The sequence below is a fragment of the Aspergillus udagawae genome (assembly GCF_001078395.1).
Source record: "Aspergillus udagawae IFM 46973 DNA, scaffold_2, whole genome shotgun sequence".
NCBI classification, from domain to species: domain Eukaryota; kingdom Fungi; phylum Ascomycota; class Eurotiomycetes; order Eurotiales; family Aspergillaceae; genus Aspergillus; species Aspergillus udagawae.
The window spans coordinates 2,011,793-2,036,168 of NW_025091265.1; the positions used below are offsets into that span (position 1 = coordinate 2,011,793).

The 24,376-nt window shown below is 52.2% G+C and overlaps 7 protein-coding genes across 7 annotated transcripts; 5 read left to right on the forward strand and 2 right to left on the reverse strand.

Moving 5' to 3' along the window:
- Positions 1–973: 973 nt before the first annotated feature.
- Positions 974–2,926, forward strand: Aud_003019 (uncharacterized protein; the record flags this gene model as incomplete). The annotated part of the gene is made up of 1 exon (XM_043287976.1): positions 974–2,926. One exon carries the CDS (start codon positions 974–976, stop codon positions 2,924–2,926), a length of 1,953 nt encoding a protein of 650 aa, XP_043143911.1.
- A 949-nt stretch (positions 2,927–3,875) lies between these two features.
- Positions 3,876–5,110, forward strand: Aud_003020 (glycoside hydrolase family 18 protein; the record flags this gene model as incomplete). Its single annotated transcript, XM_043287977.1, has 4 exons — positions 3,876–3,987; positions 4,045–4,095; positions 4,209–4,350; positions 4,423–5,110. The coding sequence occupies 4 exons, from the start codon at positions 3,876–3,878 to the stop codon at positions 5,108–5,110; spliced, it is 993 nt and encodes a 330-aa protein (XP_043143912.1).
- A 1,683-nt stretch (positions 5,111–6,793) lies between these two features.
- Aud_003021 (putative MFS transporter) lies at positions 6,794–9,123 on the forward strand (the record flags this gene model as incomplete). Its single annotated transcript, XM_043287978.1, has 3 exons — positions 6,794–7,013; positions 7,068–8,876; positions 8,936–9,123. 3 exons carry the CDS (start codon positions 6,794–6,796, stop codon positions 9,121–9,123), a joined length of 2,217 nt encoding a protein of 738 aa, XP_043143913.1.
- Positions 9,124–10,795: 1,672 nt separating this feature from the next.
- Aud_003022 (putative sensor histidine kinase/response regulator) lies at positions 10,796–14,850 on the forward strand (the record flags this gene model as incomplete). Its single annotated transcript, XM_043287979.1, has 5 exons — positions 10,796–11,154; positions 11,226–11,370; positions 11,447–12,741; positions 12,808–14,534; positions 14,582–14,850. The coding sequence occupies 5 exons, from the start codon at positions 10,796–10,798 to the stop codon at positions 14,848–14,850; spliced, it is 3,795 nt and encodes a 1,264-aa protein (XP_043143914.1).
- A 364-nt stretch (positions 14,851–15,214) lies between these two features.
- On the reverse strand, positions 15,215–17,926 carry fluG (extracellular developmental signal biosynthesis protein FluG; the record flags this gene model as incomplete). The annotated part of the gene is made up of 3 exons (XM_043287980.1): positions 15,215–15,444; positions 15,508–16,741; positions 16,796–17,926. The coding sequence occupies 3 exons, from the start codon at positions 17,924–17,926 to the stop codon at positions 15,215–15,217; spliced, it is 2,595 nt and encodes an 864-aa protein (XP_043143915.1).
- Positions 17,927–18,956: 1,030 nt separating this feature from the next.
- On the reverse strand, positions 18,957–20,556 carry Aud_003024 (NAD-dependent succinate-semialdehyde dehydrogenase; the record flags this gene model as incomplete). Its single annotated transcript, XM_043287981.1, has 3 exons — positions 18,957–20,338; positions 20,390–20,477; positions 20,527–20,556. 3 exons carry the CDS (start codon positions 20,554–20,556, stop codon positions 18,957–18,959), a joined length of 1,500 nt encoding a protein of 499 aa, XP_043143916.1.
- Positions 20,557–21,926: 1,370 nt separating this feature from the next.
- On the forward strand, positions 21,927–24,012 carry Aud_003025 (uncharacterized protein; the record flags this gene model as incomplete). Its single annotated transcript, XM_043287982.1, has 5 exons — positions 21,927–22,157; positions 22,224–22,393; positions 22,496–22,847; positions 22,896–23,076; positions 23,126–24,012. 5 exons carry the CDS (start codon positions 21,927–21,929, stop codon positions 24,010–24,012), a joined length of 1,821 nt encoding a protein of 606 aa, XP_043143917.1.
- Positions 24,013–24,376: the final 364 nt, after the last annotated feature.

Sequence of the window (24,376 nt, forward strand, 5' to 3'; positions counted from 1 at the left end):
ACCTATATAAAGGCCAAAAGGGTTTAAAATTTGGTACTGGATACCTTTCAAACAACACGCTCGTATTACAACCGGTTGATTGGAGTCTCCTGTTTGTCCTTTCATGAGTAAAGTGCTATTGTCCGAAAATTATGAGCGAGATGGTGGCCATGGGCTCATAGACAAGCTCTGTGGTAGATGTAGATAGTGATCATCACGAATATATCATCATTGCATGCCTCGCGTACCAGAAATGAGGTAAAAGGCGAACCGATGTTCTGCAGTTTGCCTTGGATCGAGGTCGGGAGGGGTCACTCTATTGAGTGGCATATGCAGGCAAGCCTTTCTTACCGATCTACACCAGTCTTCAATCTGCAGCAGCAGGTAGTTGCGTTCCTTTGCGCTATGCATGTTCGGTTTGGCTTATGTAGTTCGGAACATGCTTCACTGACAAGCCGAAAGGAGCTTCGGTGGGTACAAAGAGCTTGGTCTTGCCTGCAATCAGCCCTGCAAGCCCTTCGAACAAGTGGTGGGGAGCGTGGTCTCTCCGAAATTAGAGGTCCGGCTAAGTGTAGAGTCTCTCTAGATATCAGTGGGAGTAGGATTGTTTATTGATGTGTAAGGATGCTTAATGTATATACCTTAGTTCCGCCCAGCATCTCGCATTGTGTGATATCCCTCTTCTCTCCTACCCCTGCAAGAGAACTGTGGGAATACATCTGTCCCCTCCCATACGCTAGAAATTCGCTACTATGATGTCTACGATAATTGCTGAAGTCAATATTACCGTGTCATAGGTGATGCTAGGCCAAGGGCAACCACGGCTGGATTTACATGAATCTAGGTACACTTCGCTTCTAAAAATCTTGAGCAACCAGTATTCACTCCTGAGTTTCTCTTCTTTCTTCAGGCACAACACTAGAATATCTCTTCCGAGATTCTTCAATATTGACCCCATCTCCCGCATTCTCTTCTCGTCTCACAGGTTAACAAGATGTACTTCTTCCCACATGCCAGTTCGCCACCATACCAGCCTCAGAAGCTTTCAAAACAAAGGAGCCCAAGTCCTAAGAAGCAGCAACACTTTCAGACGGAAAACGGATCAACACATACTCGGAATTCCTCCACAAGCATATCAATATACAGCATTGAGTCCAAAGAGATACCGATCTGGTTCAGCGTATTCTTTGGAAAGCCCAGTTTGCTGTCGCCCCAGCTGGACAATGCTCGATTCAATGCTAAAATTTCAGAGGGGGTCTTCGAGCCTTCGAGCACACCTGCTAACAGTCCCTCCAAATCCTCTTTCAGAACGAGCGTCTCAAGTAGCGCCTCCCTGCCACGACCCGGTCTGCTTGAGGAACCACACGTCCTCCGCGCTATACTCTCCTTGTGCCGCTCTTTCGAAGGTGAAATACTCAGCTGCGTGACAGAAGATTGTACGATCTGCGGAAAGGGTCCAACTCAATCTTTAGTACATCGTCCGCTATGCGCTACACAATACGGGTATGTTGAACTATCGGATTTTGTGGCGGTGCACAAGCTAGTCTCGACTGTGGCGTCTCATACAATGCATATCACCAGGAGGGACGAAATCGATTGGAGTGTCGGAGGTGTAGTGAGCGACAGACCATACATCTGCTCACTAGCAGTTCCAATTTGTTCTTCGGAAGGAGAATGTCATACAGCCGCCACAAGAATGATGCAGACATACATTGAGGGCATTAGAGACGGCAGCATCAAGCCAAAGGCTTTAGACAAATTCGAGACCTCGGACAGACGGAGTTTACCACAACGCCGGAGTGTGACATCGCAGCGCAGCTTTCGAGTAAATACTGCAAGAAACGAAGATTATTCTGGAAGCACGGTTTGCCTGAGAAGCCCATCAATCGAGACTCTCGGGAGCCCCAGTGCTCAGCCCTTCAAGATTGGGGCTACGATATTTGTTGGAAGGCCAAGTCTGCAGCTCAGCGGCACCCCGCGACGAGGTCAGCTAAGCTGTTCAGTCTTCTCCTCTACTTGGTCGGGCCCTGCTCTTCCTGGAGTTGCCAAGAACGAAGCAGATGATGCTGTTTTCTATTGCCGTATTGCGGCTTTCTATGAGCATCACATTCTTAGCTCCGCGAACTATCGTTGCGCAGTATGTTCTGAACTCGCACCAGCAAGGAGCTTGGTGCATCGGCCGCTACTATTTGCCCAAACCCATAGATCCGGCTTGCAGAATGAGTCTGAGCGGCGACTGATCGTGAGGCTTTCTCAATTTGTACAAGGCCGATGGTCGTACCCGGAGACGAACGCCGTCATGGGAGGTACAACCGACGCTCATGTTTTCGACCTGATAGTACCAATTTGCGAAAGCAATACGCTTTGCGCTGAAGTGGCTCGAACCTCGGCCCGCGAGTTTGTGAAGCTACTATTACCTTCCGACATGGCACTTATTTTTCCCGGTTTAGACCCAGATACTGATCTCTCCTTGATGGAAGATGAGGCAGTGAGTGAATATGTCTACAAGCCTGAAGACGCAGAGGTCCTAGTTGATAGAGTCGGATGTGATCTGCTGACCATGATCGGCGAAGAGCGAGACGAGGATCCTATGGACTGTTCCTTGACCATTACCAAGCTCCGACGATGGTACGAACTCGTTTTTGAGGAAGAAGAGGCCAAACGCCTGTACCTCCAAGATATTGGGTACAAGAGAACCGGCGACCGCAGTGAATCAGACAGCGACGACAGCGAAATCGACGACGATATTGTCTGGGTCTACGCTCTGAATGATCCCGATGAATCTTCCTCGCGGAGAAACAGCGCTCGGTTGTCTAATCGCGAACTGAGAAGACAAGACTCGGCAATCCGAAAGTTTGAAGAACTCACACTCTTTCAGCCCACACTCAGTCTTGAGTTCTGGAAAGTTTGGGAAGCTATGAAGACTTTGGATCATCCGCATGACTAGAGCACTCGCGGAGGATGATGCCTCGCGAAACAATGACTGCACTAATTGACTCTTTTCTCGTATCATTGTACGCTTGGACGAAGATAGTTGAATACGACCCGGACATACCAAATTTGGAGCCTGTAGACCATGCGTACAGATCGAGTTGGAAACGAGATGGAAGTATTTGCTGCAGACAGAGAACAAAGAATACATACTTAGCCTTGTCGTCCCTACGAGCAGGCCGCTCATTGTAGTTATTTTGGGCAACTGGGGCTGAATTCTGAAATGCTCAATGCTTGGCAATGGCGTCGGCTCTTCAAAGCCCAGGACCAAGGTCCTCCCGTATCCTTGTACGAACTTAGTGAAGGGTATGTCAATGATCAAAGGACTCTGGACTCAAGGAAAACGAAACAAAACTACAACACAAAAATATGGCTAAGAAAGTTGACGCACCATGCTGGATAGTCGATTTCCCGAACTTGGACACCAACCAGACTTTCTCAATACAAATGCGCATCTGCTTTAAAGCAAATCTGTTGCTTAAGTGTCTTCATTATGTCGTTTCTGACAGAGGCTTAAATTGGGATAGTCTCCGAGTTGGGGGCGGTTAGTTGTCAATTGCATCGCAAGGCTGACAGCCATGAACCATCCTGGGGCCGATGCGCAGTTGATCGCTTCGAAATATACACCACGACGAGATTCAGCTGCTAAATATGGATTCGAATGGGGAAACTTGGGCTTATTTGGAGATAACCAACAATGGGGGTTGTATCAAAGGACGAGGCGCAGCTCGAGAGTCCAGTTTGAGATGCCGCAGATACGAATCGTATACTCCGTATTCTGAATGCCTTGTGTTGGTGTTGTAAAGATTGAAATAAAGGAGTACATCCTTGAGCTTCTTGAATAGACAAGTTGGAGCGTGGTGTGTGTTTTTCCTAGCTTTACTGGATCTAGCAGGTATTACACAATGTTTTCGTCTATACACCTGCTGTACTCGATAGCAGCCCTTGCTGCTCTATTTGGCAGCGCCTACTCCCTGCTGGATACCAGTTCCTCATCCACCGTCGCCGTGTACTGGGGTATTTGAAGAACTTCGTGCAGTCGATAAGCGACAAGATACTGACTGTCCTGCTCAGGTCAAAATTCTGGGAACACAGGTCAACAACGCTTGAGTTATTACTGCGATAGTACGTATTGCATAAATTTCGTTCTTGAGTTAGCAATATAGAGGCTGACTCAATCTCAGATGCCAATATCGACGTAGGCTGGTGACTTGGTCGATCTGACATCCATGAGGAAGCTTACTTGCAGCAGGTGTTTCAACTGTCCTTCGTTACCCGAATATCTGGTGCAGCTGGTCTGCCAGAACTCGACTTCGCCAACCAGGAAAGCCAGTGCACCGTATATCCTGGCACGAAACTTTTAAACTGTCCTCAGATCGGGTGGGTCACATTCTGTGAGGTGTCGCTGATGGCTACCTTAGACTAACATAACATGCTTACTCTCACTCTCAGAGAAGATATCAAGCGATGCCAGCAAAAGGGAAAGACCATCCTGATTTCTATCGGCGGAGCAACATCGACAGAACGTGGTTTCGCTTCGGAGGTAGCAGCCATCGAAGCCGCCAACAAGATCTGGCAGATCTTCGGGCCCGTGGACGCGGGTAACACGGCATACCGACCATTCGGAGATGCAGTCATCGACGGCTTTGACTTTGATTTCGAGACCAGCGTCACAAATATGGTGTCCTTTGCCAATCAGCTGCGGCGTTTGATGGATACTTCTGCGGGCAGAAAATACTACCTGACTGCTGCGCCGCAGTGCGTGTTCCCCGACGTAGCAGATCAGGAAATGCTGAATGGAGCTGTTGCGTTTGATGCAATCTGGGTGCAATTCTACAACAATTACTGTGGCGTGAATGCATTCTCTTTTGGCTCAATGCAGCAGGGTGCTTTCAACTTCGACCTCTGGGACGCATGGGCTAAAAGCCAGTCCAAGAATAAGCAAGTCAAGGTCTTCATCGGTCTGCCGGGAAATGTGGCTGCGGCTGGAACTGGCTATGTTGGTGCTGAGCAGCTCAGGGAAGTTGTCGCTTGGAGCAAGGCATTCTCAAGCTTCGGAGGTCTTATGGTATGGGACGCAAGCTCGATGTATGCGAATCAAGGATATCTTGAATTAGTGAAGACGACGCTCATCGGGTGAGGTGGATGATGCATTTTTGGCAGTGTGTACACGAAGGTAAAGATGTTCACCTGACGACGGGCCCATATCAAAAGGCCCGATGTATATACCTAACTTTCTGTTGATAGTTTAGGTTTGAACTTTGTTTCATGTCGCTCTGGCCGATAGCAATGAATACGATGACGACATTCTATTTCCAGCGCTTCGGGCGTCGTTTATGATAAACCGAGGATGATCTGACTACTGACTCGACGATGGCAGGGGTTCATATGACCAGGACAACCAATCACTTCACGAAGGGAGACTCATGGTTTTTACCTTATTAAGCCCTCCACGCGAAACCTGCTGCAGGATGACGACAGTGCACAGCACCACCTGTCGAGTCAACTAGAACGTGCGTCTTTAAAGTATGTCGTGAAGCTTCTAGCATGTCGGTATATGATTTGTTTGGGTTCTTGCAAAACAAGCGGGCGCATAACCGGCAATACTAACGCATATGATGTCCTTTCCTGCGCAATTAAGAAAAGAGCAGTGGCAAGCCGACTGAGGGATTCGTCATCAAAGGCAGAACATAAGTTATGGACATAAACCGTGTTTCTTTGTTCCCCCTCACAGCTATGCCTCAAAGCTGGTAAGACTGCGGCGGTCATACGCTTTAAGTTTCGGGCTGAAACGGTGCTATTCTCAGGAGGACAAACAAGAGGATAGCCAAAACTTTGGACGATAGGCTAGAGAGGTAAACGAATGTAAGAGTAACCAAGGTCATCTGCGGTGTCAGGTGCACGCCGATCCGCGCAAATCAGCGGCATCAATCCAGTCTGTGGGATCGCCGGGCTGAAATGTGATGGCCGTTATCAAGTAATCAGTGACATCCGATGGCAGATCTTCGAGGCTAAAAACTTAGAGCAAGTAGCTCAGTACACCGACGTTACCCAAAGGAATTCTGCCGTCCTATCATACGACATGTTCTCCACCGATTTTGAACCTAAAGTAGATATAAGAAGATGTACCCCGCGGCTCCCACAACAGAGCAGCTGCTCACCGCCTGGAAATAGCCAATACCATAGGCCAAACTGACCATGAGACTGTGAGACTGGCTCCATCATCTGCCTCAGATTTGCTACAATCTGAACGCCATCATCCACACTTTTTCCGTGTGATGGTCTGGGCATCAAGCTCCAGTCCTCTTATCCTCGAGCTTCACCGACTCCCAACGTCCACCTGTCATCTCCACGGACTCCCCATATTTATCGCTCCTCTTTCTCATTTCTCTTTCTTCAGTTTCTCTCTTTAAATTTTCTTATCCATTCCTCCCTCCAGCGATGCCTGTCAGCAATCGGTGCTCAGGTGCTCCCTCCGGTCTCTGCTCATAGGCCGTGATCTAACCCCTAGCTTCAGGGAAGGTCGTTTTGCTTCGCATTCTCGAATTACGGCAAATCAAGCGATTCAAGAGCTATAGAGGTTGGGCCTAGACTGTTATCGTAGCATTTCTCACATTCTAGTGGCGTTGTACCACTATCTCGATTTGTTCTGCAACAATCAGCTCCTTGCTGCAACAGGTGCTTATAACCTCCGGGACTTATTCCGCGCCGTTTGATTTTCTCCCAGTTCTAGTAAAGATCAAAACTAATCATGTGTTTTTGTATCAGGGTTTTCAGGTTCGAACCCAAGGAGCCCGAGGTCATATCCGTCCATCGGGTGAAGATGGCCGAGGTTGAGACATCCCCTGTCAACCCCCCAAGCGAACATCTGGATGGCTCTGCTTCGCAGCGTGAACCAGCGCAAGGCTTGTGGAACAGGTTCTTCAGACGGAGACAGCCGGGAAAGTCAGAGTCCGAGGAGTCGGAGTCCATCAATAACCCGAGCTATCGTTCGAAGGCGACTTTAGGGATTCTTAGCGACAAGGAGACCGATGAAGTACCAGGTACGATTTACAAGCCTATGTGTGCCAATGTTGGACAATTCTGACGATCTCTAGGAACGGTGCTATTGCTCTCCTCGAATCGTAACGAACCCTTGGGTCTGCGACACCAGCAGCGGCGAACATCCGCATCTTCTCTACCTAATGTCATTCCTTCGTCTCGTTCTTCTTCGCGCACGACGGCTCCCCAGCCAAAAAAGACGGCAGACGGTCGAATAGTCCTCAATCCGCAGCCAGATGATTCCGTTAATGACCCACTGAACTGGCCCATGTGGCGGCGCGATGCTGCGTTGCTCTCCTTGGGCTTCTACTGCTTAATGGGAGGAGGAATGACACCCATTCTTGCTGCTGGGTTCAACCAAGTTTCTGAGAGCTATGGTGTGAGCACCCAGAAAGTGGCCTACACCACCGGATTTTACATGTTGGGTCTCGGACTCGGATCGGTCATCATGTCACCGACCGCAATTTTATGGGGAAAGCGACCAGTATATCTCCTAGGGGCTACACTCTTTGTCCTTTCCGCCGTGTGGTGTGCCTTGTCTCCAAATTACGCCAGTTTGGTCGTTGCTCGGATTTTTCAAGGGATTGCTGTCAGTACTGTCGAGTGTCTTCCCTCGGCCACTATTGCCGAAATCTACTTCCTGCATGAGCGAGCATACCGTGTTGGCATCTACACTCTTCTCCTTCTCGGTGGCAAAAACCTCGTGCCTCTGGTCAGCGCTGCTATTATTGGCCGCCTAGGATGGCGTTGGGTGTTTTGGATCGTCGCAATTATTGTTGGTGCTTGTCTCGTCCTCCTCTTCTTTTTCGTTCCTGAAACGTTCTGGGATCGCACACCGCGTCCTCGTCGCTCTCACAAGCGCCCTCATATGATACGGAACGTATCAGATCTTCTCCGGGGTCGACAACTTCACCACCATCTGGAGGACCCAGTCCTGAACGGAGACCCTATCTCACCTGCACCCAGAAAGTCCAACAAGGGCCACGTCGGCTTTGTGGAGGATCAAGATCAGGAAGGAAACCCGGTAGATGAGAAGGAAAGAAATCATGGAGACCACGACCAGATATTGCCATCTGAGACCGCAGGCGAGGACACCGACCAGCTGGGCTTGTCGGATCCTGAGAAGCATGATGCATCCCTACAAATACCTGCTCCAGCGGTCACTCATGAGTCGGACTCTCAGCGCGATCTCGAGGCTGCGAGGCAACCTGCTGTGTCACCCGCGCGTAGCGAATCCGTGGGTTCAGCCGTACCACTGCCTCCGGCCCAGGTGTACACCAACCGACTACGAGAGAAACCCCAAATCCCCTTCACGCATTATCTGCGAATCTGGAACGGGCGAATATCGCATGATAAGTGGTCACGAGTCGCCGTACGTCCGTTCATTCTGTTCGCCTACCCGGCTGTTCTCTGGTCATCAGTAGTGTATGCGCTCTCGGTCGGATGGCTTATTGTGCTGTCCGAGTCTGTGGCGCATCTGTACCAGGGCCCGCATGGTTACAACTTCACTCCTTTGCAGACTGGCCTGATCTATATCTCCCCCTTTGTCGGCGGTCTTTTAGGAACTGCAGTGGCCGGTAAAGTATCCGACGTGATTGTGCAGTATATGTCCCGGCGCAATGGAGGCGTTTATGAGCCTGAATTCCGTCTTGTCATGGCCATCCCTATTGCTCTATCAACTTCGGCGGGATTAATGGCATTCGGATGGAGCACGGAGGTGAAAGATTCCTGGATCGTGCCTACGATCTTCTTCGGTTTGATTTCATTTGGATGCTGTCTCGGCAGCACGACATCGATCACTTTCTGCGTGGATAGCTACCGGCAGTATGCCGGTGAGGCCTTGGTGACTCTGAATTGGAGCAAGAGTAGGTCTTTGATCTTCCTTCCGTAAGGAGAGCAAGAAGCTAACGAATTCTGATCCTAGACGTATTTCACGGCCTGATTTTTTCGTTGTTCATTGTTGACTGGCTCGAAGTGGATGGCGCCCGGACGGTATTCCTCGCACTTGGGGGTATTCAACTTGGATGTTTATTGTTCACGATACCTATGTACATGTACGGCAAGCGGGCTCGGATGTGGACGGTACGGAAGTGTTTGATGGAGAAGTTTTGAGTGATGACAGTTATCAATTGGCATGCAAATTGTCTCATATGTACAAGTTATGATTAATATACAGAAATCAGTTTAGACCAAGCATCATTGAAATGAAAGTTATTCAGTCATCCCTTGCTGTGCTCTGCAACAGGCAGATGATCTGCCTCACTGGCCACATATGTCAGCCACTGATCTGCCGTCCCACTAGTCCCAATCGCTACGGAGTAGGCCCGTGTCTAACAAGACTCGTTGGGTGAAAATGCCAACAATTAGAATGAGGAGAGGTGACCACAGGATCATAATGACACCAGACTGATGGTAGCGGCTGCTGTAGATCACCTTAGTTTAAGATTCTTATACGTAGCAATGTTTATTTAGTAATACTACTACTAATAATAATAATAATATTCCGACGTTCAACAGTGGCCAGTGCTGTTAAAAAGAACTGTCTTTTGTCCTAGATAGCTTCCTGTGGTCAGCGCCACCGCCCCGCACCAACATCCGATCTGGGCTGCCCTGATTACGCAGCTCGAGCTCTGACTGGCGGCTTCACAGACCGAAGAAGATGGTGGCCAATCAGAATTCAAGGTAGCCCCTGTGTTACCAGAAGAGGACTGGCTCATGCCAGGAAACAGGGAATCAAGATGGGGAATTGAATATAGGGTAAGACAAGGTACCTAGGTAAGTACCGTAGGTACGGAGTAGGAAATCTTAGATATCTTATCAACAGTATCCCCTATTGCTGACTATCGTCGCGGTGCCTTAAACGATCCCTGGAAGACTGGAACTGTGAGGGTGCCGGCCCATGGATAATAATGTGCTCCATCCAGGAACCCAATAATTTCGATTGTAATCATGGAGAGTGGCGGATTTTGATTGATTGACTGGCAGATATTCTACCCCAGTCCCTTGCACAAGTGTCACATCTGTCCTCATGTAACTCATGTAACTCATGTTATGATGCTGATTATGACTATGACGGTGATGATGATGATTACTCATAGCTTCAGCATAATTCCTACTATGAGTGATCACTGCGCAACCCATACCCTGAGGCAAAACTGGGATCGCCAGACGGAAGTCAACGGTGGAGTAGAGAATGTGTCGCGAATCGTCAAGCGAGGTGGTCAAATGTGTCGCATTCGCTGTGTATATATCTATTAACTAAGGTATTTCCTTCTAGGAGGTGTTGCCTTCTTTCATACTACAGATACCTTCTACCATCTCCTCTTTACTGCTCTCTTCCTTTTAAGCGGCTCAGGTTCTCCTCCGGACCCCTTCATCGATTCCCCCTCCAGCAAACTCGGGCACATGCCACTTTCGTAATCAAAGAGAGCCAGGAAAAAAAGTTGGTTGCTGTGGCCATCATTTTTTCTCCTACATCCAACCACTCTTTCTCTCCTCTCCTTGACTCTTTAGTCTTTCAAGCCGTCATATTCTCTTTTTTTTGTCCTCCGTAAGCTGCCTTCTGCCGGTCTCAATCATTATTGCTGGCTGCTTAGCCTCTGTTTCTTGCAAGCTGCCACACCTTAAAGCTGCCACACCCTATTCCGACGTTGATAGACGCCCCATTCCTCTCTCATTGGGCCAAGAATGGATCTCGACTTCTGAAAATAGGTCCTATCGGCTAATCATCCTTTGTCCCCTCCGTTCCTATCGCGATCACCGAGCCTAACACCACTATTGAGTTATGGCGTCGACATCTCGAAGTCGCCGAGATGATCATAACGCCGGTCGCAGAGCTCGCGAGCTCTATCGCTACTTTCAGCCTGAACGTCTTCCTCAGTTAGACTCGCTCAGTGTGAATAATGCTCCGATCGCCGATAATTTTCTCCCGCCAGCCACTGCGCAAGCCATCGATGCCTCGATCCACGCGTCCTCTGCATCCTCACCCTTACCGCCGGCCCCACCCCAATTGTCACCCGGAGAAGCTTCTCCGTTATCGCCGGTGGTCCCTGAAACTCTGGTTTTAGGCCAGAACAATGCTACTCTGACATCCTTTGCTCAACTTGCAGCACTGCGTCTAAATGTGGAGCGTGTGATAATCAGGTATGGCACTTTCCTACTAACTACAGTCGAGAAGATCGATCATAGCTGATGGATTTTCTTCTGCCTTACAGTGTATCCGATCGAGATTCGCAGTTCATTCTCGCCCAAGCGAGTCAGCCCCAGGTCGGTAGTGATGTCCATGCTTATGAGGCTGAGGGAGATGGGATCTGGGATGGCTGCTCCACCCTACCGTCGTCTGCTTGGGGGATGTGCGAGGTAGGCTTTTTTTTTTTTTTTTTCCTGCTGAATTATCGTCTCGCTCATCGCGCTGACTGGATCCTGTCCGCTATAGGCTACGGTTGCACTTCCACCGTCATCGAGAGATTCCAAAGAATACAGTTTCCTTGTGGTCAATGACCTCCAGGAGAGCGAGCCTTACAAGAACGTCTCTTTTGTCACCGACGGACCTCGCTTTCGTTTTTACGCCGGAACGCCTCTAACGACGGAAACAAAGATCAACATTGGGTGTTTCTTTGCGCTGGATATCAAGCCTCGCGATAGCTTTTCTGACAGTGAGAAGGAGATCTTCGGCTCGTTGGGAATGCTTATCATGGACTATCTACAGGTGAGCCGGCAGGCCTCCGAAGGAAGACGTGCAGCTCGATTGTCTCGGGGTCTGAGTTATTTCGTAGAGGGCAGTTCTAGCTTTGTCGACCCTCATCCCTCCTCCTATACAGGCAGTTCTGCCCCTACACTCAGCACGCCCGCGTCGTCCGGTGTGAGGGCCAACCACCTCTCGGGCGGGTCCTCTCAGAGTTTTGAACATCCCTCCAAACGCTCTCACAGCGTCGATGCGCGCTCCACCAGCTCGGTATCAGACTCGAAAGCTGACAATGGCGACCAAAACAATTCTTCCTGGCCGGACACGCCACTCCCGGATTGGTGGGCGGGAAGCAGAAGGAAGGGGCTGACATTAGACGAATCACATAGCAGCTCCTGGGCGTTTCGAAGAGCCGCCAATCTTCTCCGCGAAAGTCTCGAGTTGGATGCCGATGGCGGTGTTATCTTCTTGGAAGTCAATAACAGCCACATGCTTGATGTCGAGACCGGAAGTGATTGCTCAGGAGAGAACGGTCCTGCGGCTCCTGTATTGGCTGTCTCCACCAGAGACGAACCGTTTGCCCCAGGGCCGGGCTCGACAGTGCTATATCCTGCTGCGAATCTCGACAGCGGGTTCCTGCACCAGCTGCTGCGTCGATACACCAAGGGCAAGCTTTGGTACTTTCATCGAGATGGGATTCTTTCTAGCTCCGATGACGAAAAGCCAAACGGAAATCGTTCAAAGGGCATCAATCCTGCTGAACCGCCTCGTGGTAGTGGCAAGAAGTGGAAACAATCGGAAAACGCCATGTTGAATCTGTTCTTTCCGAACGCGACTCAGGTCATGTTCGTTCCTCTGTGGAACGCTGCAAATTCCCAGTGGTTTGCGGGTTGCTTTTGCTGGAACACAGTGGAGAGCCGTGTTTTTAGCCGTTCTGTCGAGCTGAGTTCGGTTCTGGGCTTCGGATCATCCATCATGGCGGAGTGCAACCGGGTCCAGTCCCTGATCTCCGATCGGCAGAAGGGCGATTTTATCGGAAGTATCTCGTAAGTTTTATATACGGAGAACGCGAGTGTGCTTCATCGACCGGTCATTGACATAATTGGGTACAGGCATGAACTTCGCAGTCCTCTCCATGGCATTTTGGCGGCCACAGAGTTTTTGCACGGCACAGACCTCGATGAATTCCAACTGTCTCTGCTTGAAACGATCAACGCGTGCGGTCGGACACTGTTGGATACTATGAATCAAGTCCTAGACTTCAGCAAGATTGTTTCCCTCGAGAGGACCTGGCGTCAGCTCAAGAGGAACAAGACGGAATTGACGAACATGGACAAGATCTCTGCGCATCTGGACACATTTGTCACGACAGATCTTGCCGTTCTGGCTGAGGAAGTGGTGGAGGGCGTGTGTTTAGGCCATACATACGGACAGAAGTCGATGGCTTCCGCGGACCAGTCTGTCCTTTTACCGAACTCGGCTGCCGCGTTCTCGCTTTCGCGGCGAAAGCCCAAGCCGGATACTTCAGCGGAGGTAGAAGTAGTGATGGATATTGCGCAGAACAACTGGGTGTATCGGACTCAACCGGGTGCGTTGCGGCGCATTATTATGAACGTCTTTGGCAATGCCATGAAGTACACCGAGTCGGGCAGGGTCTCGGTGCACTTGGAGGTCACCGAGGCGTCCGAGATCCGGTCACGCCGACATGGTGTGGAGGAACTTGTGACCCTGACCGTTTCAGATACGGGCAAAGGCATCTCGGAAGCGTTCTTACGGGGACGCTTGTTCACACCATTCGCCCAAGAGGATACTTTGGCGGTGGGAACTGGGCTGGGGCTATCGATCGTTCGGAGTCTCGTCAAAGCGTTAAACGGGACTATCAACGTCCACAGCCGGCCTGGCGAAGGCACGACGGTCAAGGTATCTCTTCCTTTGACGCGCCCGAATCTGGAGGACAGACTCGAGGACAGCCTGACTCCGCCGTCGGTTCCGTCGAGACAGGACGACACAATGAACGAGGCCTGTTCGCTCCGCGACAGCCATAGCGGCAGACGCGTTGCCATTCTGGGTGTCGAGCCCGCTGATGCGCTGGAACATCGCTTCTGGTCTGTCATTGCGCGCTACCTGACGGACTGGTACGATCTGGAGCTTGTTTCCTCGGCGTCACAAGAGCCCATCGATGTGCTTCTGGCAGACGAGGAGAGCTTGGCGAGCATCTCAAAGGAGGCTGTCACTGGCATTCTCCCTTCGCTCCTGATCCTCTGCAACAAGTCCGTTGATTACAGCGCTATCCGAACTCAGTGGTCACCGATTGCCGCTTTTGTGGACATCATCCGTCGCCCGTGCGGTCCGCACAAGCTTGCCCGTTGCATCAGGAAATGTCTTGATAATGGACCACGCGGGGGCGTCGCGTTGCCACCGCGCATTGAACTTCCGGAACGTCCCCGGATGAGTAGTGGCAGCGCTTCGCCGTGTCCGGACTTGACTGACGCAGACCCGCTTGCTGCGACGGGCGATTACACTCCCGCCACCTCTATGAGACCCGGGAGTCTTTCCTCCGAGGATTCGGGCAAGTCACAAAGTTCATCCGACATTGTCGAGGTCCCTCATGGCAGCGATACCTCCATGTCGCCGCTTTTCACGCCGTCGGAGACGGCGTGCAAGCGCGTAGAGCGCAAGGCACGCGTCCTCGTAGTGGATGATAATCCGATCAATCTAAATTTGATGTTGACCTTTATGAAGAAACGGGATCTGGAGGTTCTGGATTCTGCAGAAAATGGCAAATTGGCAGTGGACGCGGTGGAAAGGTTGCAGCAGGGTTACGACCTTGTTTTCATGGGTAGGCCACTCAATCCCAGATTAAACTGACTTGCTGACGAAGGAAAGATATGTCTATGCCGGTTATGAACGGCTTCGAAGCCACGCGCGCCATCCGCGCACTGGAGAAAGAGCGCGATGGGTGTGGGCCGGCCACGATCATTGCATTGACGGGACTGAGCAGTACGCGTGACGAGTCGGAGGCCATCACGTCCGGGGTGGACTTGTTTTTGACGAAACCGGTGTCGTTCAAAGAAGTCTCCAGACTGTTGGATGAATGGGCGGAACGGGGCCTGCGGGATAGAAAGTCCCCGTCTCCGTCGCCCTCTGCGTCGTGACGTTATTTGAATGCGGTTTATGACATGGGACGGGTTTCTTACCGTCTCTGATTTCGGTTGATTGCATTGCATGACTCTCCTGGCCTGCATCCTTTTTAATTTTTTCTCTTCTCTGATGGGACTACCCCTCTGTATACGGTTAGAGGTCGATAAACGTGATACCCCTTTGTATGTCTTATCATAATGCATGAAACAAAACAATTAAATAATCGAAGAAAATTTTGCATTCAGAGGCAGCATAAGGCAAGGCTTTCGCTTTCTCAACCATTCATTAGCTAGTCGGTCTATACCAATTGCACCCAGTCCAGGTAGAGTATATCATGGGATTTGAAGTAGGGATTGCAATTCTGTGAAGAGGACATAATCAATACCGCTCTACCAGCCACTTCCTCCGCTCCTCGTCGCCCATAGCAGCCAGCTTCTTGGCCTCGGCCCGCTTGACAATCACGTAGTTGCGAACCAGGATCGGACCGAGCAGTTCCTGAAGTGCATGATCAGACTCGAGCGCATCCAGACTCTCCGCGAGAGTTTTAGGCAGCCGAGTCGTGATGCCGAGGTCCTGTCGTTGTGCGTCGGTGAGGGTCTCCGCGTCGTCTTGCTATCGTCAGTATCACATTACGCATTTTCATGTGGTGGGAAGGCAGGAAAGTAACATACAGAGACAGTCCTTCACCGTGAGAGGAGTCTTGTTCTCCAGGCCTAGGTACCCGGCTGCCAGGAAGGCCGCCATGGCGAGGTACATGTTCGCCAGGCCATCGAGGGACTTGAGTTCCCAGTGTCCGGGCTCAATCTTTCGGATAGGGGATTCGCGGTTCTGCGTGCCCCATGCGACCCACTCGCTGCCTGCCCAGAGGCCGGATTTCACGCGGTCGTAGCTGGTGTCTTGGGCGAGGGTGCAGGCCAGCAGGGCCGGGAAGTGCGCCAGCACGCCGGCGAGGAAGGCGTCCTCGTTTGTGGATGGGGAGATGGAGACGTGTGCGTGGGAGGCGGTGCCTGCGACGTTCGGGAGGGGTCGCGGGTGGAGGGTTGCACGGAGGCCGTGGCGCTCGGCGATGTGGATGACGACTTGGCGGGCTTTGAGGAGGGTGTCGACGGCGGCTAAGGGGCTGTTGCGCGGGAGGACGAATTCGAATTGGCCCGGGGCGGACTCGGAGTGGAATTGTTCGAGGGGGATGCCGATGGCCGCCAGGGTGTCGGCGACCTCTTCGAGAAGGGGTAGCATGCGGCGCGTGTCGCTGGTCATTTGGGACCAGGAGTGGTTGGTTACCGCGGGGAGATACCGGGTTTCGCCGGTGGAGGGGTCGGTGTCGGCGCGAAGGAAGACAACTTCAATTTCGAAGCCGCAGGTAACGGCGATGCCGTGGTCAGTGTGCAGTTTGTGCACGATGTTTTGGAGTGCGGTCCGAGGACAGCCCTCGAGGGGTGTGTTTTCCTCGGATCGCCAGAAGGTCATGACGGTGGCGCTTCTGGAGTCGAGGCCGACGTTGGGGCTGAGGCTGGTCAGGTCGGGTTCCATGTAGAATTGGCCGGTTGTCGTGCCTTCGGGGGTCATGGAGTCGTCCTGCAACATCCAGAAGACGCAGAGACTGATTCCAATGCGACGCTGCTTGCGCACGATTTTGGCGAATTCTAGAATGGGGAAGATCCGTAGGCGGGTCGTTGCGGTGTAGTCGACCCATTGCATCCACACATACTTGACGTCGGGATTACACCGCATGAACATGTCCAGAGCGTGGGTGGAGGGGATGGTGATTTGCTTGGATATTTGGTCGAACGACGGCTGCTCGTTCAGGTCGTAGAGACGGTTGGAGTTGTGGAAAAGGATATCCGCCGCTGCTTCCTTTGCTTGGGTGACCGTCCAGTCTCCTTGACGGACGTAGTCTACAAAGACCTGCGAGACAATCAGAACGGCTGGTAACACCATAGAAGCAACGACGGGACATACCTTTTCTAATACTTCGCGGAACTGCTTATTGCCTAGGTAGAATGTTTCCGGGAAAAAGTGGCCGTCCGTACTCCAGAGGAGTCGCTTGGTCGGGACAATGTCCAAGCTGTCCCGAACGATGGACTCCTCCGCATCCCGACTGACCATGGGGAAGACCTCCCCGAGATCGAGATAAACATTGGGATAGACACAGGCCAGATAGCCCGCCTCACGCGTGTACGGATAGGAGGAGTGCAGCAGCACAAAGTCAACCTTGGGATATCGCGCAATCAGCGGTTGCAAGTAGGCTGGGTTGGCTAGCACCAGACTGATGTCGTTATCGCCGAGACCAGTATGGAGCTGCAACGGCTTGTTTTTACAGTTTTTGCTGCCGGATTTGGCGGCTTGGAGCAGGTCGAGGGTCTGACGCACAAGCCAATCGTTCAGGGGCTTGTCCTCGACCCGATATTCGGCCTCTGAGGCGCGGATGGTGCGAGCAAACGATTGCAACAGAACGCCTGCGTCTTCATCCGTTGGCTGGACGTTCAACCCGGTCCGGTAACAGATGACCGATTTGAACCCCACCACTGCGGGGTCTTCGATAGCCTCCGAGACCATCCTGCTAAAGCCATCGCGGAACGCCAGAAACCGACTCTGAAGGGCAGACACGTCTCCGGCCTCGGGAATGCCAGAGCCGCGCATCACGGTCGCCAGCATCCGCGCCGCCAAGACCTCAATGCGCACAATGCGCTTGGTCGCGGACGCAGTGAATTGATCGTGCCATTGGTACGGCTCGATGTCCTGGTCGGTGAGGAGGTCGTCCAGAAGCAAGGTATGGGTCCCTTGCAGGCACCGGCGGATCAAGCCGTCGTAGTCACGCTCCACCCATCCCTGCCGGGCCGCCTTGACTTGCTCCCAGTCGGACGAGGGGCAGCCGTATAGGACAGCAAGCTGGGAGGCCGCCCGGTGAAGCGGCAGTGTAGAAGTGGCATTCTGTAGAGCTATCCCTTGAGCTTCAGAGGTGATCTGCTCAAAGGGATATTTAGCGTAATTGCAGGCCGAAGCCTTGTCGAGGATGTTGTGCGCATGATTATCGATGAGAGGGTGACATTGGATGAGGTGTCGCAGGGAGTCGAGGGTATCGTTATCCATTATTATGAGAGGAGAAGAAGGAAAGGAAATGGAAATGAAGAGAGAAGTCCGCCTCGTTTATGTAGACCAACCAAACAATGAAGGCTAATGCGTCATGAAAGAAGAGTCAACAAGATAACAATGCAGGAACGACGTCAAAAGACAGAAATAACCAAGAAGGATGAATAAAGTAAAACAAGGGGCTCGAGTCAATTTAATAATAGCGATGCAGAACAAGACAAGGCTACGATCGCTACGATCGCCCCGGAGTCTGTAGTGAGAGAGAGAGAGAGAGAAAGCAGAGGAGAGCAAGAGCGGATGCTTACTCGATTAGGCAATCGACGATCACGCTGTAGCGGAGTCTGTCGTGCAAGTTTCGCATCTCGTGGACGAGAGATAGTCTAGAAATAGTCTAGTTGATCGTTAAAAAGACGGCAGACGACTGAGCGGAAATATCCGACCAACAACTGGAGGTAGATGACGATGATTTCAATTTCTCCAATTTCTCTGCATCATGATTATTATTGAATAGGAGAACTAAACGATCTCTCGTCTCACACTCTCAAAGTGGAAGACTCGACGATGCGACCGGCTGCGGACGTTGTAACATATTCGGCCATTATTGTGGAGAGAGTGGTGTAGCCTGCAGATAGTCTAATCGTTGTTTATTACGGAGTATTATTGTTGTTTCTTCTAAGGCTACTTTACTCAATTCTGAAAGAGCTCTCCGAGAATAAGCATCATATGAAGAGGGGTCCGTGTGCATTATGCATAACTACTCGGTCGCTCGTTTAGAATACGCAAAGGGGAATCTTCCACGAGCAGTCCGCGTCTGGTTGGTACGTGATCTATTGACTGAGTTGTTTATACAAGAGCTCTTTTGGAGAAGAGCACGATATCGTGTCATCTTCTACGGAGTATTTTATTATTATTCCTACCGTTTGGATCGTAGATACTTGGCTGGAGTCGCTTCTTTACCGATTGTCACATGCAAAGTTGGCATCCGGAGAGATAGCAAATTGACTCACGTTCAAAAAGATACAACAATCTGCTAGTACTGCCCCTCAATAGTCAGGGTTCCAGTCTTCGTGATCAGATACTCGTTGACAGCCACCTCTTTCCCACTCTCCTTGCCGTATCCCGACTCCTTGATGCCGCCAAACGGCGACTCTGCTGCCGACGCGTTGCCGGTGTTCATGCCAATCATGCCCGCCTCAAGATTCTCCAACATCCGCCACATACGGTCAATATTCTTGGTGAACGCGTAGCTGGCCAGTCCCATGCTTGTATTGTTGGCCATGCGCACGGCCTCCTCCTCCGTCTCAAACCGGTAGAGCGCCGCAATGGGCGCAAACGTCTCCTCGCGCGACACCAGCATCTCCTCCCTCATCCCCGTCAGGATGGTTGGCTGGAAGAAGTACCCTCTCTGCCCAGAGACTGGTCCGCCGCCGAGGATCACGTCCGCCCCTAGCCGGCGCGCATCCTCGACCTGCGCCTGCGCCTTGTCCAGGCCCCGCGGTGTCGTGACGGGGCCCATGGTGGTGCCCTCGTGCGCGCCGTGGCCGACGACCAACTTCTCTGTGCGTTCCTTGAGCATCTGTGCGAATTTATCATAGATCCCCGCCTGCACGTATACACGGTTGGCGGTGATGCATGCCTGGCCTGCATGCCGCCATTTCAGCGCCATCAGCTGGTCCAGTGCCTGGTCGAGGTTCGCATCGTCGAACACGATGAAGGGGCAGTTTCCGCCGAGCTCGAGTGTCACCTTCTTCAACCCCTCAGCGCAGTGCGCAGCGATCAGCTTGCCGACGCGCGTGGATCCCGTAAAGGTTACCTTTTTGACGAGCGGATGTTTGCAAAGCGCCTCGCTGAGCGGCGGCGTATTTTCCAGGTCGGTGGTCAGTACATTGAACACGCCTGCTGGGAAACCTGCGCGTTGCGCTAGGTGCGCCAGCACAAGTGTGGTGATGGGAGTTTCCGGGCTAGGTTTGACGATCATTGTGCAGCCGGCTGCGAAGGCGGCGCCTGCTTTGCGCAGGACCATGGCAATGGGGAAGTTCCAGGGGACCAAGGCCGCGGCCACACCGATGGGCTGCTTGACTGTGAAGACGCGCCGGTTGGGCGCCGAGGGCACGCTGACCGTGCCGTGGATGCGCTCCGCCTCACCAGCAAACCACCAGGTGAAGCCCGTGGCGTAGTCGATCTCCCCATACGATTCGGCGAGGGGTTTCCCCGTCTCGTGAGTGAGGATCTGGGCGAGGTCGGACCGCGCCTCCCGGATGAGAGCGTCCCATTTCATGAGCCATTGGGCACGCTGCCGGGGGTTGGTCTTCTTGTAGGTTTCGAACGCGGCGTGGGCGGCCTGGACAGCGCGATCCACGTCTTCCACGCCATTAGCAGGGCAACTGGCCCAGGGTGTGTCGGTGCCGGGGTCTATGCTGATGTTACTGTAGGTTCAATAAGAGGATAACGGTTTGTTCCTACCAACGACTTCGAATCGTTTCCCACTTTTGGCCTGAACCCATTCGTCTCCGACAAAGGAGTCGAAACGGAGAAGACTGGGGTCTTGAAGCTGAAGAACGTTAGCCATTGCAAGCTGCTGATTTGATAGTGCCGCATACCTTGAATGGCAACTGATACGTCTTGGCCATTTTCGATATCTTTCCTATTTGGTGGCAGAAGGAGGTGAGTTGGAAAGATCAGCGATGAGGGGCTCTGTGCGACTTTTATCACCAGCAGCACTCCATGACCCCGCACTTATCGGCAGTAACTCGGCTGGGATCCTGTGTAGCCATTTTATAATGCAGACATTGTAGTATGGCATATTATCTTCATATATACATCGACGAACGAGAAGAGAATCTAGACAAGGATGTCGATTCGTGCAGTTTTCCTCTCGCGCGAGTGCGATATGAGGTTCTCTTCTTCCCTTGTTTTATGCCGCACCGACACGCCACTCGTGTGAATAATCTCCACTACTCCATCGCTGCTAACGCTGGTACTCCGTACTATCTCCGGGTCTGGTGTCTAGTGTAATTGTGCAGCTCGCGACCGAGATTTCGTCCGTCTTGCCTAGTACGGATCCGCCAGGTCGAACCTGTCGTCCGTGCCACAGACGGACTTGGTCCGAGAGAAGCTTAAACCTGACTAGCACCGGCGGCTCCAGCTGTTCGTGGCTCATACTTGGACGAGCCGCCCTTGGAGGTGCCGAGGAGATGAGGTATTTGCCGAGAATAGCTTTGATGGAGGGGCGAATGCAGCAATCGGCAACTTGAACTTCATCGCGGTGATACGGAAACTGATATTCCAGGTTGAATCACTCCAATTAGATAGAGTCCTTTTCGGCCGGGTGATGCTGCCAGAGCCCTTACGCCCTATCAAAGCAGGGAATGATGCAGACGGCAGTTATGGGGACGGAGAGGACGACAAAGTCGGTGAAAAGGTTGAGCGCTGCGGTAGTGACATAGAAGGCTCTCTCCTCCCTCGATGGAGGTGTACGATTAAACTGCACTGGAAGATATCGACGAAGAGGACAGCGAGGAGCAGACACTGTGACTATTTATCTCATTTACTCCGGAGTTTACCAAACGCTACAAGTGAGGCATTAAAGCTTTGGCTTGTGGCCTGAGGCGTGAAGCGCATCACCATCGACTGAGGGTCGGGAACAATTTCATCTCTTCTCAACTTCTAAGCACTTCTTGAGTATCTATTTATCTATCTACTAACGAACCTACATCCCTGCTGCCTGTCAGAATCAATAACATGACTCGAGCATTGATCTCACTGGTCAATTTCTGAACTAGTCCAGCCATGCTGCACACTACTCCTGACCAAGGTCTCCCTACTTGGAAACGATTCCATAGTGATGGCTGACACGGCATAGATACTTCATGCAGAGTTTATCCGGTGTGCCTAAACACTCTCTGTTGAATGGTTGAGCATCATCCCAGTCTTTAAATACCAGTCTTTCATCCCTGACTTGGTCAGCCGTGGCTGACCTTCCGGTCATTCGCTCCAAAAGATGGCTCCCCGTCAGCCGTTCTCCCTCACAGCCATCCTCATTGTGGGTCTTGCCCTCCGTAACTTCTGTACGGCCGAATCCAATGCCACACTTGTCGCTGCTCAGTCCGTGTCCTCCAACTCGACAACTGCGGGGGCGTCTCTCTTCCCCGCAGAGACTCTGCAGCTGACAGATGCAGTGCTGGCCAACATCAGCTCCACCATTCGAACCAGACCCAGCTCTTTGCGTTTGGTAACAATGCTTCTGTCTCGGCTAATCTAACCGCTCGCGGTGTCAAGTTCTGCAAGATCTTCCCAGACGATAATCTATGGCCGTCCAAGTGGAACCTGGGAGCTGTTTGACCTACTTCTGGGCGGTGCACTTGTCAAAACCGTCCCTCTGGCTGCTTCTTGTTATTCCTCATGGCCCGAGTACGATGCGGTGGAATGTGAGACCGTCAAGTCACATTGGACCAACTCGTACATGCAGTAAGTTCTGTCGTTCCAACAATGAGCCCTGGCTGATTGGGCAGTGCTGCTGATCCCGCATCGATTATGTGGCCATTGTACGAGGGCACAGGTTGAGGGCAGAACCTGTCTGCCTACTGACGACCCCTCTGGCAACTGCACAGTTGGTGGTTACAGCAGTTACGCGGTCAATGTGAGCAATGTGGCTCAGATCCAGCTGGCTGTCAACTTTGCGCGCAACACTGGCATCCGTCTGGTCGTCAAGAACACCGGCCACGACTTCAACGGCAAGTCCACCGGTGCCGGTGCCCTGGGCATCTGGACCCACAACCTCAAAGATATTGAGTACATTGAAAACTACAAAAGCTCTCGCTACAGCGGTCCCGCTGTCAAGATGGGGGCCGGGGTTCAGGCGTTTGAGATCTACAGCAAGGCTAAGAAATTCGGGTTCACTGCCGTTGGTGGCGAAGGCAAGGTAAGCTCATTCATGGCTCCCTGTAACCCGTCATTGACAGAACGATAGACTGTTGGCGTGGCCGGTGGGTACGTCCTCGGTGGTGGTCACTCCCCCTTGTCCAGCATCTACGGCTTGGCTGCGGACCAAGTCCTGGCCCTGGAGGTGGTTCTTGCCAATGGTCGCTTCGTCACCGTGACCGAGGAGACTGATCCCGACCTGTTCTGGGCTTTGCGTGGAGGTGGTGGAGGTACGTCCTGTCCCGTCTCCTGGAAGAGTTTCCCATACTAAGGTAGTAGGCACCTATGGTGTGGTCACCTCTATCATTTCGCGCGTCCACCCCAAGGTCGGCGCCACCGTGTCGACCGGTTCATTCTCGACTGGCACCAACGTCTCCGTCGACGCGTTCTGGGCAGGCGTGCGCGCCTACTTTGACCGGTTGGCCGTCAACGCTGACGCAGGCACCTACGCCTATTTCTGGGTCATGGCCACAGGGACCGAGTCCTTCATGTTCCTGATGAACCCCTACTTCGCCGTCAACCACACCGTCGCGGAGTTCAACTCTCTTATGAGGCCCTGGTACGACCAGCTCGAGGAGCTCGGTATCACCTATACCCCCAATTCGACCTACTACGACAACTTCTACGACGCCTGGCAGGCCGGCTTCCCCCTGGAGACGGTCGCCTCGTCGACGATGATGACCGGCTCGCGGCTCTTCCCCCGTGCGAACTGGGAGAACGCCGCTCTCCTCAACACCACCTTTGAAACGCTCAAGTCCACCGTCGAGGCTGGATTTCCCCTGCTCGCCTTCAACCTCAAAGCCGAGCTGCCGGACGGCTACCCGGCCAGCTCTGCGAACCCGGCCTTCCGCAACGCCCTCCTGCACGCCATCACCTCGACCAGCTGGGCCAGCAATGCCACCAACGCGGAGATTCTGGATACCATGAATTACTTCAGCAACCATGTGCTGGGCCAATGGCGAGCTACCTGCCCTGATGCAGGCGCCTACATGTCGGAGGCGGACATCCTCGAGCCAATCTTCCAGCAGGCGTTTTATGGCGAGAACTATGCGCGGCTGTATACGCTGAAGCAGCGGTATGATCCGTTTGGATTGTTCTATGCCCCTACTGCTGTGGGGAGTGAGGATGGGCTGCCAGATCAGAATGGTCGGTTATGCCGGGTTTAACCGTCGCATGGGTATATTAGGTATATTATCCAGACTGTATTATACATACAATAGACTGTAAATAAGTTCGTCGTCTGATATTCCGTCTTCATATCAGATCTCACTCAACTCTGAGCGGGATAATCAAGATGGGCCAGCCATCCTGATCCTCGGTCGGTCCGATCCACGAACCACCGCATCACAATCACAAATAATGCGACTTGCATCACAAGTAAAGAATCCGATTAATCTGCCCCACATTCGAGCAGCGTCGCCCTCAGCAAAACCAATCGCGTCAGGGCAGCGCACCACTCTCCCTCGTAGAGACGGCGAGAAGAACTGAGACGCATCTGCAAGCTTCTTCGTCTTCCCTATCCGCGGCCTC